This window comes from Camarhynchus parvulus, chromosome 20, assembly GCF_901933205.1.
Source record: "Camarhynchus parvulus chromosome 20, STF_HiC, whole genome shotgun sequence".
NCBI lineage: Eukaryota > Metazoa > Chordata > Aves > Passeriformes > Thraupidae > Camarhynchus > Camarhynchus parvulus.
Genome location: NC_044590.1, coordinates 8,073,765 through 8,090,807, shown reverse-complemented (window position 1 = coordinate 8,090,807; position 17,043 = coordinate 8,073,765). Strand labels below are relative to the sequence as shown.

The following is a 17,043-nucleotide window of genomic DNA, read 5'->3' as shown; positions in this document are numbered from 1 at the left end:
TCCTGCTGCCATCACAGGATGTCAGTGTGAGACCACACTGGACATCAGATGGGGTGAGCTACAGAGAGGCTGTGCAAGGAGCCCACAGTGGTTCCTCCTCTTTTCTCCTGGTGTTCCTCAAGGCTTGCCAAGAGCTCTCATTGTGCAAATCACAGATTCACAGAACAGCTTGGCTTGGAAGGGACCCCAAAGATAATCTGGTTCCAAGCCCCTGTTGTGGGCAGGGACACTTTTCACCAGACCAGGTGGCTCAGAGCCCCATTCAAACTGACCTTGAACAATTCCAGAGATAAGGCAGCCACAGCTTCTATGGACAGCCTATGCCAAGGCCTCAGCACCCTCACAAAGAATTTTTTTCCTAATATCCAATCTAAACCTAGTCTGTGTCAGTTTGAAGCCATTCCTCCTTGTCCTGCCACTCCATACCCTTATAACAAGTCTCTGTCCATCTTCCTGGTAGGCTCCCTTCAGGTACTGTCAGGCCACAAATAGATCACCCAAATTCTCTTTTCCAGGCTGAAGAATCCCAATTCCTCCAGATTTCCTCACAGGAGAGGAGCTCCATCCCTGTGATCATCTTGATGGCCTCCTCTGGGCTACGGTAAACCACAAGAGAAGTTCAAGCTCAAGCACAGCCTTGAGTTCAGAACGCAGATATACACTAAATTAATTCTTTTTGCATCTCTTGTGTGTTTGAAACACTCAGATTGTGCTAAAGTCGAGTGAATTGCACAAGCAGAAATGAGAGAAACCTTTAAATCAGACCCTCCCCAGCAACACTCCCTGCACATGAAGTTAATGAGTGTGAGTAAAAGACAACTTCAGTACAGACTTAAGGAGGAGATTCTGCCATGGGGGTTTTTTTGTGGAATTTAAATTGCTTTCCTCTTTGTAGCAAAAAGTACTAACAAGACAATTGTAAGGTGGATTTAGTTACTCTGGGGATATGAACAGTAGACAAAATTATAAAGGAGATAAATAAAATCTAAAAGTTTTTTCTCTGAAAGTTAGCAAATTGAACCGCAATTCCAAGACTCTGATACAAGGGAGAAAGAGGGACAAAGTATTTTGAACCATTTTGGATGGCGGGTGGGTGGACTTGAGCTAGGAAAAACACCTGTGACAACGTTCAGTCATTAGTCACTTAGGAACCATGACTGCTGCATTCCAAAGGGATTGCAACAGCAGCTGCTGCTGCTTTGCTGCGGTGAAGGTGAGACTGGCAGGTGCCAGTTTGGGATGTAGGCCAGGCTTAGAGAGGCTCTGGTGGCTCGGCGAGCACCACTGTGGGCGTGCCTCGCACAGGCAAAGGAGGTGGTTACAGCCAGGACAGAAAAAGTGTTCTGAGACATAATTACGTGTGTGTGAGCAGCGAGGAAGAAGAAAGGAAACAGTCAAATGCCAGTGGGAGCAATGTGTAACATCTGAGGCAATCACTGTAAGTACCCAGCGCCTGAACTTAAGAACTGGTCGATGCGGTTTGTCACTAGGGCCCTGTGTGAAGACCGGGCAACATCAGAGGCTTGTGGCTCTTATGGTTTCCAAGGAATATGAATTAAGGAAAAGAGAAAAAGACCAACTGAAGTAGCTCTGCACAGCAATCAAACCCCATTTGAGGTGATTCCCGGAAGAAGCTTTGACAGCCTGAACATCCTGGAAACTTCCAAGGGAAGGAAGAACCGCTGAATTATAATGTAAGTGGAGATGTGCTGTGCCAGGTGTGCTGCTGCCTGGTGGGAAAGGCTTTGGGATAGGGCTGGCATGACTGTCAGATTAGTAAGTACTCTTGGGCTTTGTAATAGGAAAGCAAAGTGTCTCAAAAAGGTACAAGGCCTGTCTTGTAAAATCAACCTTAGAAACAGCTGCTGGAGCTTAACTTTTGCTATTACAGTTGGTTTTTCTTACTCTGTAACTTAAAATTCAGACTGATTTGTTTTTAAGTCTATACTGAGTGATAAAACATGATTAGTGGGGCTGCAGAATCTTAACCAGATAATCCTCTTCAAAACTACATAATTTTATTACTCGTACTCTTTTACAAAGTGATGGTACAAAACCAAAAATAAATATATTCATAAATCCAAAAAGAAATATAGTCATGGTTGTTAAAATATACAGGCTTGAAGTTTTTGCTGACAAAAAGTCTCAAAGTTATTCGTTTGTGAGTTCTTTTTGAAATAAAACTTATGGGAAATACTAATATATGGAGCTAACTTAGGTAAACAGATACTTGTTCTTAGTGGGAGCTTATAATTTTATTTGTCAGAGGGCATTGGGGATAATATTGGACCAAAAAAACCCTCTGAAACCAACCCACAGCTATTGGACAAACCCAGAAGTGACATTAACCAACTTGGAAGTTAAGTCATCAGGAAATGCTCCTTTTCCTTCAGACAGCTTTTACGTCCCACCACGCTCCCCATTTCCTCATCCTTAAAGATAACTTATTCATGGCACACCTATTATCTTTGTAGGAAGTTCTTCTTCTCTTGGGATTCAAGAGCATGCATTTCCTCTGAGTAAATAATCTTGGTATCTCCTCCCATAATTACACCCACGTTGAGTAGGAACTCTGGCATTAGACAGATATATATTATAGGAACCAGTTAATTCGTTTGACAACTTTACAGGTATTAATAACAACTGCTAAGTACCTCTCCCTTCTCTCAAATTTCAGCTGACAGCACGAAAAGATTGCTGGGTTTTTCCTTTTTATGATTGATGGGACTTGGACATCCTTGAAGAGCAAAGTAGAAGTTGTATGCAATTCTAATAAGCTGAGGGAATGGCAGGTGAGTTCTGCAAGTCATTTGCTTTCCTTCAGCAGGTATTTACTCAGGGCTGTTTCCTCAGGATTCATGCCCTGTAGGTATCTGCTCAGATTTCTTATCTGAAGGTAATTTTATATTGTCATTTGTTCTTGCATTTCATTTTCAAAGTTTTAATGTTGTTATTATTAAGACTTGTTTGAGAATAATTTTTGAGTTAAACAGAGGATATTGGGACATAGAGGAGAAAAGAAATTTTCATTCCTTGAAAAGGTACCATTTTTAAAATGCTTTGTCAGAGATATGTTATGCTTGGTATTAACAAAATTTGTGTAATCCATTCTAATGAAGCTGTAAGCATGGAACCTACAGATGAGAATTCAAAGACACATTAAAACCCTACCAAAGGAAAACAGTAATTGAGAGCATCTCTTCTTTTTCAAGTTTAAAATGAAGATGATTATTGAGCTGGGCAATTGGATAGCAGGGTTCTTTCTCATTTAATGCTGGAAAAACATTTACAATTCAGCTTTGCAGGGCAAGCAGCAACTAACTGCACTTTGCTGTTGTCCCATACATTCATGGTAAAAATTCTCCTTTTCAGCCCATCAATACTTTCTCACATTACCTCATTGTGGTCTTAAACTACCAGAAAAAAAAATCTTCCTTGAATTTAATTATAACACTTTGTTGCAAAATTAGTTTTACTCTTACCTCTTCTTCAAGGATTAGGTGTAAATTGTGGTTTAATATGCAGATATATTGTTTCAGATCTGACTTAGTATATCATTGATAAGCTCTGTGGTATAGACCTAGAAGCTTGTTTGAAGATCCCTACAATAATATTGCATAGGTATTAATCCATCCTTTCCATCCTATTCTTTTTGTTGTTATTATTGTTTTCTTTTGATTTCCCTTTAAAATGGTGGTGGTCATGTGTCCCCATCCTGTCCCCACTCCCCCCACCCTCAGCCTCATTGCACTTATGACACTTATTTTAATAAAAATGACTTAGAAGAGCCTTCACCAAGGTACTTGCCCTGAGCATTTGTCAAAACTTGGAACACAGTGCTCCAGGTGTATTTTGTAGAGTCTCCCAGGGCAGATATAAACACAGAAGGTGCTTCCCAGCATTCCCAAAGACACCATAACTGCTCAGGTTTGAGCATGGCAAGAAAACAGGGAAGAGAAAACAATCTTGCAAGGAATATCATATTCATATTTGCTTGCCAACAAGGCAGTTTAGCATTTGAGGTGTCAGGAACCACTTTATGGGTTTTAAACCACAGACCATAATAACAGCATATGTGCAGGAGGACACAATATCAGAGAACTCCGAGCACACTGCAAGAATTCTTCTTCTATGACATGAAATTACTGCCTATTAGAACAGGAACTCCAGTGGTCCAGCTGGAGTTTGAACAGAGCTAAACTCAGACAGATGGATTGATTTGTCAAAAGCTTCAGCATGTCCTCAAATACCTCTTGTTCATCCATATAAGACAGATGATCTCTCACTATGCATTTTTCTTTGCAACTAGGCCAAATGGCATCAGGATCTAAGCAGGAAAAGTAAGATGTTCTATTTGCCATTCCTGTGACCCTAAAAATACGTATGTTGAAAACATAGAGGGGCTACAGGACACTTTCTTTGGTGCCGATTATGAAATTACACCAATTTGCTCCTCTAAATTTCTTTTTAAGTCCAGTGGTAAAAGAGCATCCAACCCTCATAAGTGCTCTGTATGAGGGCTCTTTGACAAAACCCAAGGAAATATTTCCATTATTGACCAATAGACTTAATTTAATGGGGCATCTGCTTTTTAGTTGTACTTCCTCCCACAAAAGGTAATTGCTCTTAGTAACCTCACCCTGCCACTAAACAGCAAATGACCTCATGCCAGTTGCTTCTTCATGACTTTTCTTGTGTTTTATAGACCTGACCCCAACACACATCAGCTGGCAGCCATCAGTGAACGCAGCCAACCACCACACTGACAGATATGCCAACACTGAGCTGACCGTGAGGCGAGGACAGCCCTTCAATATCACCCTGTACTTCAACAGGCCAAGGCAGAATGGGGAGAGCCTGGGGTTTGTCACAGAAATAGGTAACACTCCCATAGCTGATCCGTGTTCTCAGAGAGCTGTAATCTTTACTTCTTGTAGTTCTCTCCTTATTCTATTTAGACGAACAATTTTTCTGCCTGTAATTATTAGTGCTTCCCCAATGTGCTCAATTTCAAGTGTGAGGTTAATGTTTGTCACAGACATTTTATGAAAAATCCTTTCATTAGGATCTTTTCTCCTGAGAAGCTGGGAAGCTTCAGCTTCTTCATGTTTTGGTGCTTTGGAATGTGATTTGGAGAATTGTTTACCCAGCACGTGAAATTGTTTTTACTTGATGACCAATGGCAGCCACCTGTGTCGAGGCTGTGAGCAGCCACAAGATTTTATTATCATTCCATTATTTCCTTTGCTGGCCTTCTGATGAAATCCTTTCTTCTATTCTATTAGTATAGTTTTAATATATCATTTTCTTTTAATATAATATATATCATAAAATAATAAATCAGCCTTCTGAAACATGGAGTCAAGATTCTCATCTCTTCCCTCGTCCTGGCACCCCTGCAAACACCACCACAAATATTGAAACCACGCTCTGGGATGGAAACCAATGACTCCTTCTCTCTGGCAGGGCCATCCCCCTCGGAGCCCCATCGCACCAGGGCAGCATTTGGCCTCTCTGAGGCGGGGGGCAGTGGCTGGAGTGCTGCCCAGGGACCCAGTGACTCTGCAGCCATGAGCTTCACCATTTCCAGCCCAGCCAACGCCGTCATCGGGCGGTACAACCTCACCCTCCGCGTCACCGCAGGCAACAAGATCTTCTCCAGATACCTGGGCCAGTTTGTGCTACTCTTCAACCCCTGGTGCCCAGGTAGGTGACAATGCCTTTGCTCTTGAGCACAGCTGACCTTGTTGCTTTCCTGCCTGCACAGAGCTGCTCCCTCAGGCTGCCTCTCTTTGGGTCACCAGAGGCTGCAATCGCTCGTGCTCAGAATTCTGGTTTCACTGCATTAAAAAGCTGCTGCCACTCCCTTTGTACTCTAACACAACGTGCTATATGGGATTGTATTACAGACTGTTTCACTGCTGCCACCCCCTTTGTACCCTAACACAATGTGCTATATGGGATTGTATCACAGGCTGTTTCACTGCTGCCACCCCCTTTGTACCCTAACACAACATGCTATATGGGGCTGTATCACAGGCTCTTCAGAACTGAGCAGATCGCTTTTTCTGGAGACAAGGGCTTCTCTGGGCAAATTCTTCCAGTGCATCACCGCCCTCTGCTAAAGAATTTCTTCCTACAGCTGATCTGAATCTCTCCCCTTTTAGGTTATAACAGCTCCCCCTTGTCCCAGCACTCTCAGCCCATGTAAAGCATTGCTCTCCCTCCTTTTTATAAGCCCTTTAGGCACTGGAAGGCCCCAATGAGCTCTTCCTGGGGCCTTCCTTTCCCCAGGATGAACACCCCCATCTCTCCCAGCCTGGCTCCAGAGCAGAGGGCTCCAGACCTCAGAGCAGCTCTGTGGCCTCCTCTGGAGGCTCTAACAGCTCCACATCTTCGTTGTGCTGAGAAGCCCAGAACTGGATGCAGTGTCCCAGGTGGTGTCTCACAAAGTCAAGGAGGAGAATCCCCTCCCTCAGCCTGCTGCCCACCCCTCTGTTGGTGCAGCCCAGGATGTGGTTGGTATTCTGGGCTACAAGCACACCCTGCTGGCTCCTGTCTAATTCCCATGTTTTTCTTTTGGGTTGAAAATGGACATCTCTTGTTGCTCCAGCTTTTCTTTTCTGCATTTCTCCTGCAAAATGTTGAGGCTGCAAATTTCTAACCTCGTATTTTGCAACTATGCAACAGTCTAGAAACCTGGATTAGCCTGACAGCATGACACCCTGGTGTTAAGAGAGCTCTTAGCCATCCCAGTGAGCAAACAGCTTATAAGAGAAAAGTAGCCACAATCATCCACTATTTTTTTCCGTGACCATATGTTAGTCAAGAGCCACTAAGAAACGCGTCAATAGCCAAGATGAAAAAAGCTGCTAATTAGCTCAGCAAGTCCTGGAAGACAGAAATAATTATACAAATATGTTCAGGAGATTCAGACCATCTCTGCAAAGTCCTGAGGGGGAAAAAAACCTCCCCAGAAACCTCTGAAAAATAATTTGTGTGTGAGTTGTAATTGATGGAAACCACACTGCAGGGACACAATATGTGACAGCTCCTGAGCTGGAACACCAGCATGGCTGTGGTACACAAGAGACCAAACTCTTCTCAGATGAAAACAGACAAATTAAGCTGTGCCCATTACAATTTTAAACTAATGATTTTGTGGAAGAGTCCTCCAGATTTACCAGATGATGCATTGGCTACTGACAGTTAAAAGGGAGTAACCTTAATGCTGAATGAAGGATGCTGCTGAATAAGTTCTGCAGAGTGCAATAGCTCCCTGATCCTGAAAAACAGGAGCAGATTCAGTTTGAGGGTATGTTACCACTATTGTAAGCATCATAGCAGAAGAGAAATGGGAAATTTATTTTCTTGGCAAAGGATAAATGGCAAATCTGGTCTGTAGATAATGTTCCAGGTGGGAGATTAGTCCTTAAGCTGAGGAATACAGAAATTAATTCATTAACTGTAATATCAATAAAAACTACTTACAAGAAAACAGTCAGGACTAGAGATGAAAGAAAAAATATGGGATTGGAGCAAAGCTACTAGAGAGTGGATCCTTAAGTGTCATCTGAAAAACCACTCAGATGAAGTTCATCACTGACTTTGGCACAGTGACATTAAACAGCATTGTCCATGACCAGATGGGCTGGGACAACACACAGAAATAACTGGCTGACCTTAGAGAGTGGAGAAGGTGAGAAGAAATAAGATATTATAATAGGAAATAAAAGACCACACCTCTAGGGAGAAATAACAATGATTTCAGTGACAGACTTATCACCTGGAAATCATGAAGAATGTGAAAGCCCTTGTTAATCAAAGAACAAAAAAGTGAACACATTTCAACAAAGTGAAATGGCCCTGAAAAGGGAAAATGCAATCTTAAGCTGTATAAGAGAAAATAGTTATACAGATTTAAATGTTAATGCCATTGGATGAGATGACAGGAATTAAACCATGTTCAGTGAAGGGTTACTAGGATAAATTAATACATGAAAAGTCTTCTGGACCAAAAAAAAAAATCTAGTTTAGTAAGCTATAAAGGTTTATTGAGAGCACATAAACCTTAGGAAAAAAATGTTCTTCAAGTGATTATACAAGGACATTTACATTGCTCAGAATAATTAAATCACAGGGCTAGAAGGATCTTAGAAAGTCATCTAGTCCCACACCAGGGCTCTAAGAGAGGTTCAGTTCAACACTTAGGTCATTCCTGAGAGGTCTTGAATTCCTTCTCAATGACCAGCCATTAGGGAAGCTCCAGCACCTCCGCTGGCAATTCCCCCCAATAAAGCATAATCTTTCTATTAGATCTCTATCCTATTAACTAACCAAATCTTTCTTGCTTTGACATCAGTATATAATTTCTCATCTTACGTATGATAGACACCAAGAATAATTTTTATTTCCCCCTGCACCATCCTCTTCACAAGAATTTCTGGAATTAATTACAAAGCTTGCCCCATTCCTTGCCCCCATTTATTTCCTACCTTAATTCTGAGTTAATTCATACTTCAGATTTTCAGGAATGCCGAGCATTCTTAGTGCTCCTCCCACTTTTTCCAACTGGTCCACACCTTGAAGGGCAGCACCTGAAACTGCACACAGGTCTGCATGTCCATGCTACCCCAAAAATTCAGGAATCAACAGTGATGATATTATTTTTTAAAAGTGTGGACAACAACCACAAAAATAGATTTATATCACATGATACAGTTTTTAAAATAAACTGCAATTTTTTTTATTTGCAGGAAGGGGAGGATGGGAAGTTCCTATAGGAAGGTGAAGAAGTTGATTCAATAAAATAGAAAAGCTGATCTTTTTGCATGTATTTCCTGCAATCCTGAACCTTTCAGAAAATATCTTTAAACATTATGGAATTAAAAGCAGAGCTAAGCAGATATTGCTACCTAAAGAGTAACCAAAACAACCTAAACCTCTGTGGGAACCAATGCTTTCATAGCAGCTAAATACTGTGCCATAAACTTGGAAAAACAATGAGGAGCAATGAACTCCAAGTGAATGGCTGAGCAGATTATCCTAATAACATTCCTGATAGGACTTTGGATCAGGCAAGCAAAGGTCTTCATTTAGGAATCTTAAAACAAGACAAATACATCTGGAAAAAAGAGAAAAATGTCATCTGTGTCATTCTTTTAAAATCTTTTTCAATCTGTTCCACTTCTAACTACCCTGAGAAGACAGAAAAATGTGGTGAGCTAGCCTGGACTTTTGTCTATCTTCATCACAAAAACACAATGTGCAGACAGGGGACATTTAGATAATACACAAGGCTATACTAAAAGTAGGGGAAAAAAGTTAAGTAATATAATGTGGATCCTTCTTTCACCCCCTCACACCTTCCCTGGCCATATATAATAACAGACATTTCCACTGAACTGCACCTCTTCATGGAGCTGTAATAATTCTATTTTTCAAATAGTTTTCTCCTTGCTGAATCAGAACAGAAATGTTTCTGAAAGGTTGCTGGTATTCTCAGCTTTAAGCCTGCCCAATTTGGTTTTCAGGTGATGATGTCTACATGTCCAATGAAAATGAGAGACAAGAATATGTTCTAAATGAAAATGGAATAATCTTTGTGGGCAATGCAAGGTACATTGAAGCAAGAGGGTGGTATTATGGACAGGTAAGTCACAAGGAATTTCTTTGGACTCTCATTCTGTCTCCAACAGCATTTCTCTTATTTGCTGTTTATATAATAAGTGCACCAACCTGGGTGGCCTTACTTGTGGTTTGCTCACAGTGTGCCCCACTGTCCCTATCACCTTTGGGCTGGGATATCTCAGAAGGGAGGAACTGCAGTAAAATCTCCTTTCATTCCGCTTGTGAAACCATCCATTTTCTTAAAAATGTATCTTATCTGATCCCAGTTTCAAGACCTCCTAAACATCTGTCTGACCATGCTTGATCTGAGCCTGTACTACCGTCAGGACCCAGCCATGGATGTGTCCCGAAGGGGAGATCCCAAATACTTGGGCAGAGTCATCAGTTCTATGGTAAGGAATGGACAACTTAACCCCAGCCCCGCAGGAGTGAGCAGAAAGCACCTCTGAGGCTCAGCCATGAGCAATAAATGAGCTGCATACAGTGCATTGCAGACAATTCATTTTGTGCGTTCTGCCTGCTGGCCTCTCTTTAGATCAATGGAAATGATAACGACAATGGAGTTCTCCTGGGGAAGTGGCAAGGGAGTTTCCACTCGCATGAGAACCCCTCCAGGTGGGATGGCAGCGTGGTGATCCTCAAGAAATGGCGCCAGGACAACTACAGACCTGTCCAGTACGGCCAGTGCTGGGTTTTTGCAGGTGTCATGTGCACAGGTAAGCTGTCAGGACAGAGGGCTGGGCTGAAATGTTGGGACCTCTGGTTTTATCAAAACTACAAAGCAATAATTTCTACAAAAGGAACAACACTGTGAAGACCATAAATGCTGAAGAATCACAAATTATTTAGACACTTCATTTCTCAGATATTTGTAATCATTGAAGCTTGTAATTTGTAATTTGTAATCATAAAGCTGTGTGGGTTCTGTTGCATTTCTTGCTCGTTTGTTTTTTTTATAAAATGTATTTCAGTTTTGAGGTGCCTTGGGGATTCCAACTCGCTTGGTTTCAAATTTTAACTCTGCCCATGATGTGGATAGAAACCTGAGTATCGATAAGTACTATGACAGCTCTGGAAGGAGTCTTAATATCAGCAAGGATTCCACATGGTAAATATAATTTCTTCCATTTCATCAACAACAATAGAGAGAATCTAGGAGACCTAAAAACACTAGTAGTTCAAAAGCAGCTGAGTGGGCAAAATGTAAAACAACCATCCAAATTAATACTGCAGACATCCATTTGGAAAACAAACAAACAACATACTTTATTATTTTCCCCCTCCCTGCCCTGAGGTCTATACCTCAAAAGCAGACAGTAAATCTGTCCTTTGAAAGAGGTACTGTAACTTGACACTTTGTGCTTCAGTTTAGAATTTAGAAATTTTTTTTAAAAAAATTCACTATTTGTCTCCAATTGGAAATTTGCATGACTACTCTATATTATTGTTCTTTTTAGACATTGTTCTTTGTCTCCAGGGATTATCATGTCTGGAATGAAAGCTGGTTTGTTCGCCCAGACCTGGGAAGGGCATACAATGGGTGGCAGGTTTTAGATGCAACTCCACAAGAACAAAGCAGAGGTAACAGCCTGAGGTCTCAGCCTGACTTAAGAGTCCTTCTCCAAACTGAGCACAACTAATAAAGTTTAACCTATGGGGTTTTTTTACATTTTTAGGAATTTTTCAGTGTGGCCCTGCATCTGTCTTAGCCATCAAAGAGGGTGAAGTCAACCTGGATTACGACACCTTGTTTGTGTACTCAGAGGTGAACGCCGACTGCAACAGATGGATTGTGTACAATGATGGAAGCAAGAAAAGGGTTTATTGTGATACTGAAATCATTGGCAGGTCCATCAGCACCAAAGCTGTGGGCAGCAACGGCCGTGTGGATGTCACTGCTAACTACAAATATCCAGAAGGTAGAGGAATTAGCACAAATTATCTCCTATTATTGCCTACTGAATCCTTGGTGCTGGAAAGCTGCCATGGATAGACAACCTGCTTGGTTTAAGCATCTCTCCCCTGCCTTCAGAAAATATTTCTGCCAGTGTGCTCCGATTAGTCTCAATACAATGGGTGTTATATTTCTGGGTTTGTGCATTCAGTAGCTTCCTTATTAAGGGATAATACAAAATATACTTTAGTCCCTTCCACAAAAGTGTAAAACTTAATGCATACACAAAACAGGGCTATAAAATACATTTTACTACCCAAGGCAAACAAACCCTCAGGGTTTCACTCCTCAGTGTTTTACTGCAACCATATTTAATACAGAGGCTGGCTGCCATCAGATCAGCAGAGTATCACTTAGCACATTACTGCATGTTCTGACCAGAGAAAAAGAAATCTCACTTCTAAACAAATACAAATGCATCATATTTCATTTTAGTGATTTATTCACCTTGCCATGGTATATCCCCTGTGAAAAACCTGAATGGAGGTTTAATGAAGATACAGAGAGCTTTTAGGTATTGCATATTTCTGAGTGATGCTGATATCCTGTATTGGTCTGAAAACCTTTACAGAGAGAAAGTGCATGTGCAACAAAAGTAGAATTTTACTTGGTTCTCTGCTTCCACCAGGTTCTTCTGAGGAAAGACGAGTCTATAGAAAGGCCTTGAGTAAGATATTGGGAATAAGTGTCACAGAAGGACGCACAGACTCTCCTGGGGGAAGATCTTCAGAGACAATGAGAAACCCTGGCATTGCTGGGAAATTCAAGCTGGCTGAACCTCCAGTTTTTGGCAAGGACATTAACCTGGTCCTGGTCCTCAACAACCTCTCCTCCGACCGCAAGAGCATCAGGGTGGACATGAGTGCCTCCACCATCCTGTACACAAGGAGAGCAGTGGCAGAGATCCTGAAGGCAGCCACTGCTGTGGAGCTTGGTCCTAAACAAGGTAACTTTTCATGTCCCTAAAGAGCCAGTATAGCTCTGCTCCCAGCCACAGGAAGGCAACTAGAAGGAAGAAGCATCAGTATCATACCTGTATCAGCTTTTGGTGCAGTTACCCATTGTTTATGAGTACATTTTACATTATTTCTTTTCCTCTGAAAATTTGCACTAGTTCAAGCACTAAGTGAATGTCGCATGAAATGTTACATAGGAGGCTACACTTATGTTATAGCTCCAGAAGGAGCACTATGTGTGTGTGTCATGGTTTCTATATGTATATATATGTGCATGTGTGTGTGTGCTGATTATTACATAGGAACACATCTTACTCTTAACAAGTATAAAAAGTCTGATGTGTGCCTTCTGGCACCCAACAGGCAGCACACGAAAAGAAATCAACTAGAAAAAAGCTTAAAAGTTACAGTGAAACTCTATCTCTCTTTTGAAGAGTTAAGACTATTGGAATTATTATAGAGATCTTTTTCATCCCCAGGAGCTACAAAGATTAACATTTTTTCCCATACACAGCAGAAAAGTTGTAGGACTACAATGAGCAGCTGACCAGGTCACTTGAAAAGGATCTCTGTGAAACTTGACCCAAACTTTCTTCTCGACTGAGGTAAAATAAAAAGGTTATAAGGAGGGAATAGATTAAAATAGTTATACCTCTAATCATAAGAAATACAAAAGGCCAGGAATCCAGTGAAATGCAGATAAGCAGACTCCCTCAGTTTCAGGCCAATATCCTCTATTCAAAAGTGTATGGGTCAAATGAGTTAAAGTAGGCAAGGATCACCAGAAGAGGGAAATACACAATCAGTCTCACAAGAAGGAAATATAAACAAACTCCACTGCCATCTTTTTTCTCTTCAGTAATTAACGAAACCCCTCACTATAACTCTTTTCTCTTTAGCTTGCTTTGAAAATGTAATGGTTCCTAAATATATCTCTGAATTCTAGGGAAGCATATCCGGGTAAAGATCCCTTATACTCATTATGGAAAATATCTGACCACTGACAAAAGGATCCAAGTGACTGCTTTATGTGAAGTCATGCGCTCGAACGGGCTGAAGCTGCTGGTGGAGAAGACAATCATTTTAGAGGACACAAACATCATCATTAAGGTGAACAATTTTCTCCCTGATGTTCTGAATAGATGCTAAAAGATCTTTCTGGAGTTCAGATCTTAAGATGAGAATCTGGGGATAAATGTATTACATTTAGGTTGCCATTTCAGATGTTGTTCCGAAATTCTGCCTGCTTGAATTGAGAATGCAAGGATGTGAGAGGCCAGTTCTGAACTTTGGCCTGAATCTGCCCCATTTTTCAGAACAGCTCTGTTACCTTCTTTTTCCCCAGTCACAAGCCACTGCCTTATGTTCCACAGTACTTGTTTTCATTCCATGTATTGGCAAGTGCTTGTGTTGTCCTTGAAGAACATTGCCAAAATTCAGATTTAAACCCTTAGTTCTAACCAGTGCTAGAGCCAGTTCGTATTGTTTTAGCACTTTAATCCCAATCAATGATGTGCCAAAAAAAGGAAAAAAGCCACTCAGCAACCAAAAGATCAGACAGGTTTTGTGGGACACGTCTGTGTAGAGCCAGGGCTCTATTTCACTGAAATGATGCACAAAATATTGCAGACAGCTGGACAGCCCTATTGAGCTGAGCCACATCCAGCTTCAAACTTGAGGAAAGATAATGTTTGCCACCTAAATGCCAGTTGCAGCTCCACGGAATCCTGACTCCAGGGAGCAGAACCATAAACCAGGGAGTGACCAGAAAGGTGTTTTGTCCCTCAGGTGCCCCAGAGGGTTGTGGTGAACAGAGCTGTGTCCCTGGAGATCTCCTACGCCAACCCCCTCCCGGAGCCCGTCAGCCGCTGCGTGCTGCTCGTCACCCTGATGAACCAGCAGGTCAAGATCAAGTAAGTGCAACCTGCAGCAATCCCTCACTGCCTCCAACACCACCAACAGCACATCTGACTCTCAAACAGAAGGAAAAAACCACACTTCACTTGTCTTTTTCATATTTTCTATTTCTGAAAACAAAAGTGACGCCATATGATTCCTGAATCATGTGGTGTCTTTTCCACATAGACCTTCTTTAACAACTCAAACCTGCTAACATTCTTTTTTCCTGGGAAAGCAAATGCACATGTCAAATTCTTTTGTCTCTCTGCAGCTTATTCTACAGTTTGGCGTTCTGGTTTTATTTTCACATACAATACCCTGATATGACAAAGATAATTAGGTTAAGCAAACAAGTCAGACACTCCCCTTGGTTCAGCCCAAACAAAAAGTTTCTCTGTTCTGCTTTAAAGCAAGAAAAAACTTGCCTTTTCAAAACATAAAAGCAATTTGTTATTGTTTTTTATTTTCTTTTCCTCTGGACTCTGCTGCTTTATGGATCAGCTCAGTGTTGAGTAATAGTTTGTATTTCCTAAAGCTTCTTCTATTGTAAAACAGCCTGACTTGCTTTGTCTGTGGAACTATTTGGACTTAATAATCCATAAAAGAAAAAGGAAAACATTATTCCAGTAAAAGACTAAGCCAATTTAGGACAAAAGGAGATACAAACCAAAGCACAATGGCCATTAGAAAAATCATTATTGCCAAAATGGATATGAACCAAGCAGGCACTGGACAGAGCACTGACCTTTGACGTCAAAGTTTTTCTATTCTGAGTTTGTGCTGACTATCCAAATTTGCATCCAGCCCTAAGACGAAGCTGTGACATTGCAACTCTCTTTTCCATAATTCCATTTGAGAGTAAAGGAAGATGGTTCTCTCCTTTCTCATTTCTTAGTCTACACAAAGCCTCAAACCCTAAGTAATTCTCAAAACCCAAGGCTGGGTCTCAAGTAACTGCAGTTCTGTTTCTTGGGAATCTTATAAAAGACAATGCAAGCCTGAACTAATTTTTTTCTTTTCTTTTTCTAATTTTTTTTTCAGTTTGGCACGACTGGCACCGAGGGAGAGATCAAAAATTTATTTTGAGTTCACACCTCGGAGGGCTGGGCCCTTACAGCTGCAAGTAGACTTCTCTTGTGACAAATTTTCACACGTTAAGGGATTTGTAACAATTGCAGTAGCCCCTGCATAATGTGATGGAATCAGCCTTCCATTTCAGCATTAACACAGCAAGACACTCTCCTCTGTATAGGGACAGTGGTGACAGAAAGGAACTTTGCACAAAAAATGATGACCTCTTACATCGCAATAGAATCAAGTCTGCTTTCATGGTGCTTAACTATTTAGTCTCCAATTGTATTTCTCTTCCCTCCCACCCCCTGACAAAAGAAAAAAATTCAGCCCCTTCTTGATAGAAATAGTTCCACTATTTTCAAATCTCATTCTGTTAAGCTCCCAGTTTTGACTTTTCCCTCAAATAATTAATACAATCTCCTTTTGACCACATTCTAATTGTCAGCAATAAATAAAAATCATTCTCAACTGTATTGTTTTGTAATGATTTATACATTCTATGGGGGTAGTACAAGAAATCACAAGACTGAGGAAAAGGGATTTTTTTCTTCATTTCACAAGCCACTAACCTAGAATAATGGAACATTTCCTCCATTGTTCACCTAATATCTAATATGTATTTTTGACACCTATAGCTCCATGAATGGGGAGGAAAAAGCCTAGGGAAGATGGGAAAAGTGATGCTTGGCAGTATTTGTGTAGCCGTGGGCACAGGCCTGTCACAGAGCGGAGAACTCATGCACATATTCAAAACAGTAACTTAATTCTTATGCAGCCTGACAGAGTCCCAGGCTCCACAGAGCACGGGGAGGGTTTTGCAATAGTGTGGCAGCCCAGCAGCACAGGGTGAATAACTCCTCTTGCCCACCAGTGAAAGGTCATGAGGACAAGGAACACATCTGGCTTCAAACCCTCCCTGTGGCTCCCTCAGGGCAGCCCTGACCCCACACTTGTCAGTGTCTGCAGACAGAAGCCTCTTTTGTGGGTTCCCAATCCCAGCATCTCCAGGTACCAGGTCTGCCCTGAAAGCCACCCTTAAGTGGCTGTGAGGATTCCCTGCTCCTGCAGCCTCTCCAGGTGATGACTGGGCAGGTACAGGAGCTGCCAGGTCACCCTGAGAGCAGGATATGGGGCAATGGTGGTGTGCAAACAGCTCTGCCAAGCCTGAAGAGTTACATTTACTGTGTGACTTACAAAAAAGTTTAAATCAGAATTAATAAGCTGGAAGAGAGCTGTTGCGAGTTATGGGCATGGGCATTTTTGTCTGACAGTTCAGAGTTTGAGGTTTCAGAGTCTGAGGGATCCAGAAATAATCACAGATTTTTACAGAAAAAAAACCCACACAAGAAACCATAAAAACCCCCTTTAGATTCCCTTTTTAAAAAATGTATTTTAGTTGCCGGCAATTAATTCGCCTTTTTGGTTCCTGGCAGTCTTGATATGAAAGTGGAAACAAAACAGAAAACAGAACTGAAAAAAAAGACACAAGGCAGAATGTAGAGGTGAGGAAAACAAGAGATCATCCTTGCT

The 17,043-nt window shown here is 41.4% G+C and overlaps 1 protein-coding gene across 1 annotated transcript; it reads left to right on the top strand.

Moving 5' to 3' along the window:
* Positions 1-4,665: 4,665 nt before the first annotated feature.
* On the top strand, positions 4,666-15,631 carry LOC115912166 (protein-glutamine gamma-glutamyltransferase 6-like). The gene is given in 13 exon segments (XM_030963575.1): positions 4,666-4,879; positions 5,467-5,706; positions 9,534-9,652; positions 9,897-10,022; positions 10,166-10,346; positions 10,602-10,612; positions 10,614-10,738; positions 11,108-11,211; positions 11,307-11,549; positions 12,213-12,530; positions 13,487-13,650; positions 14,329-14,453; positions 15,481-15,631. Coding segments are annotated over 13 exon segments (2,121 nt in total).
* The last annotated feature ends 1,412 nt before the right edge of the window (positions 15,632-17,043 follow it).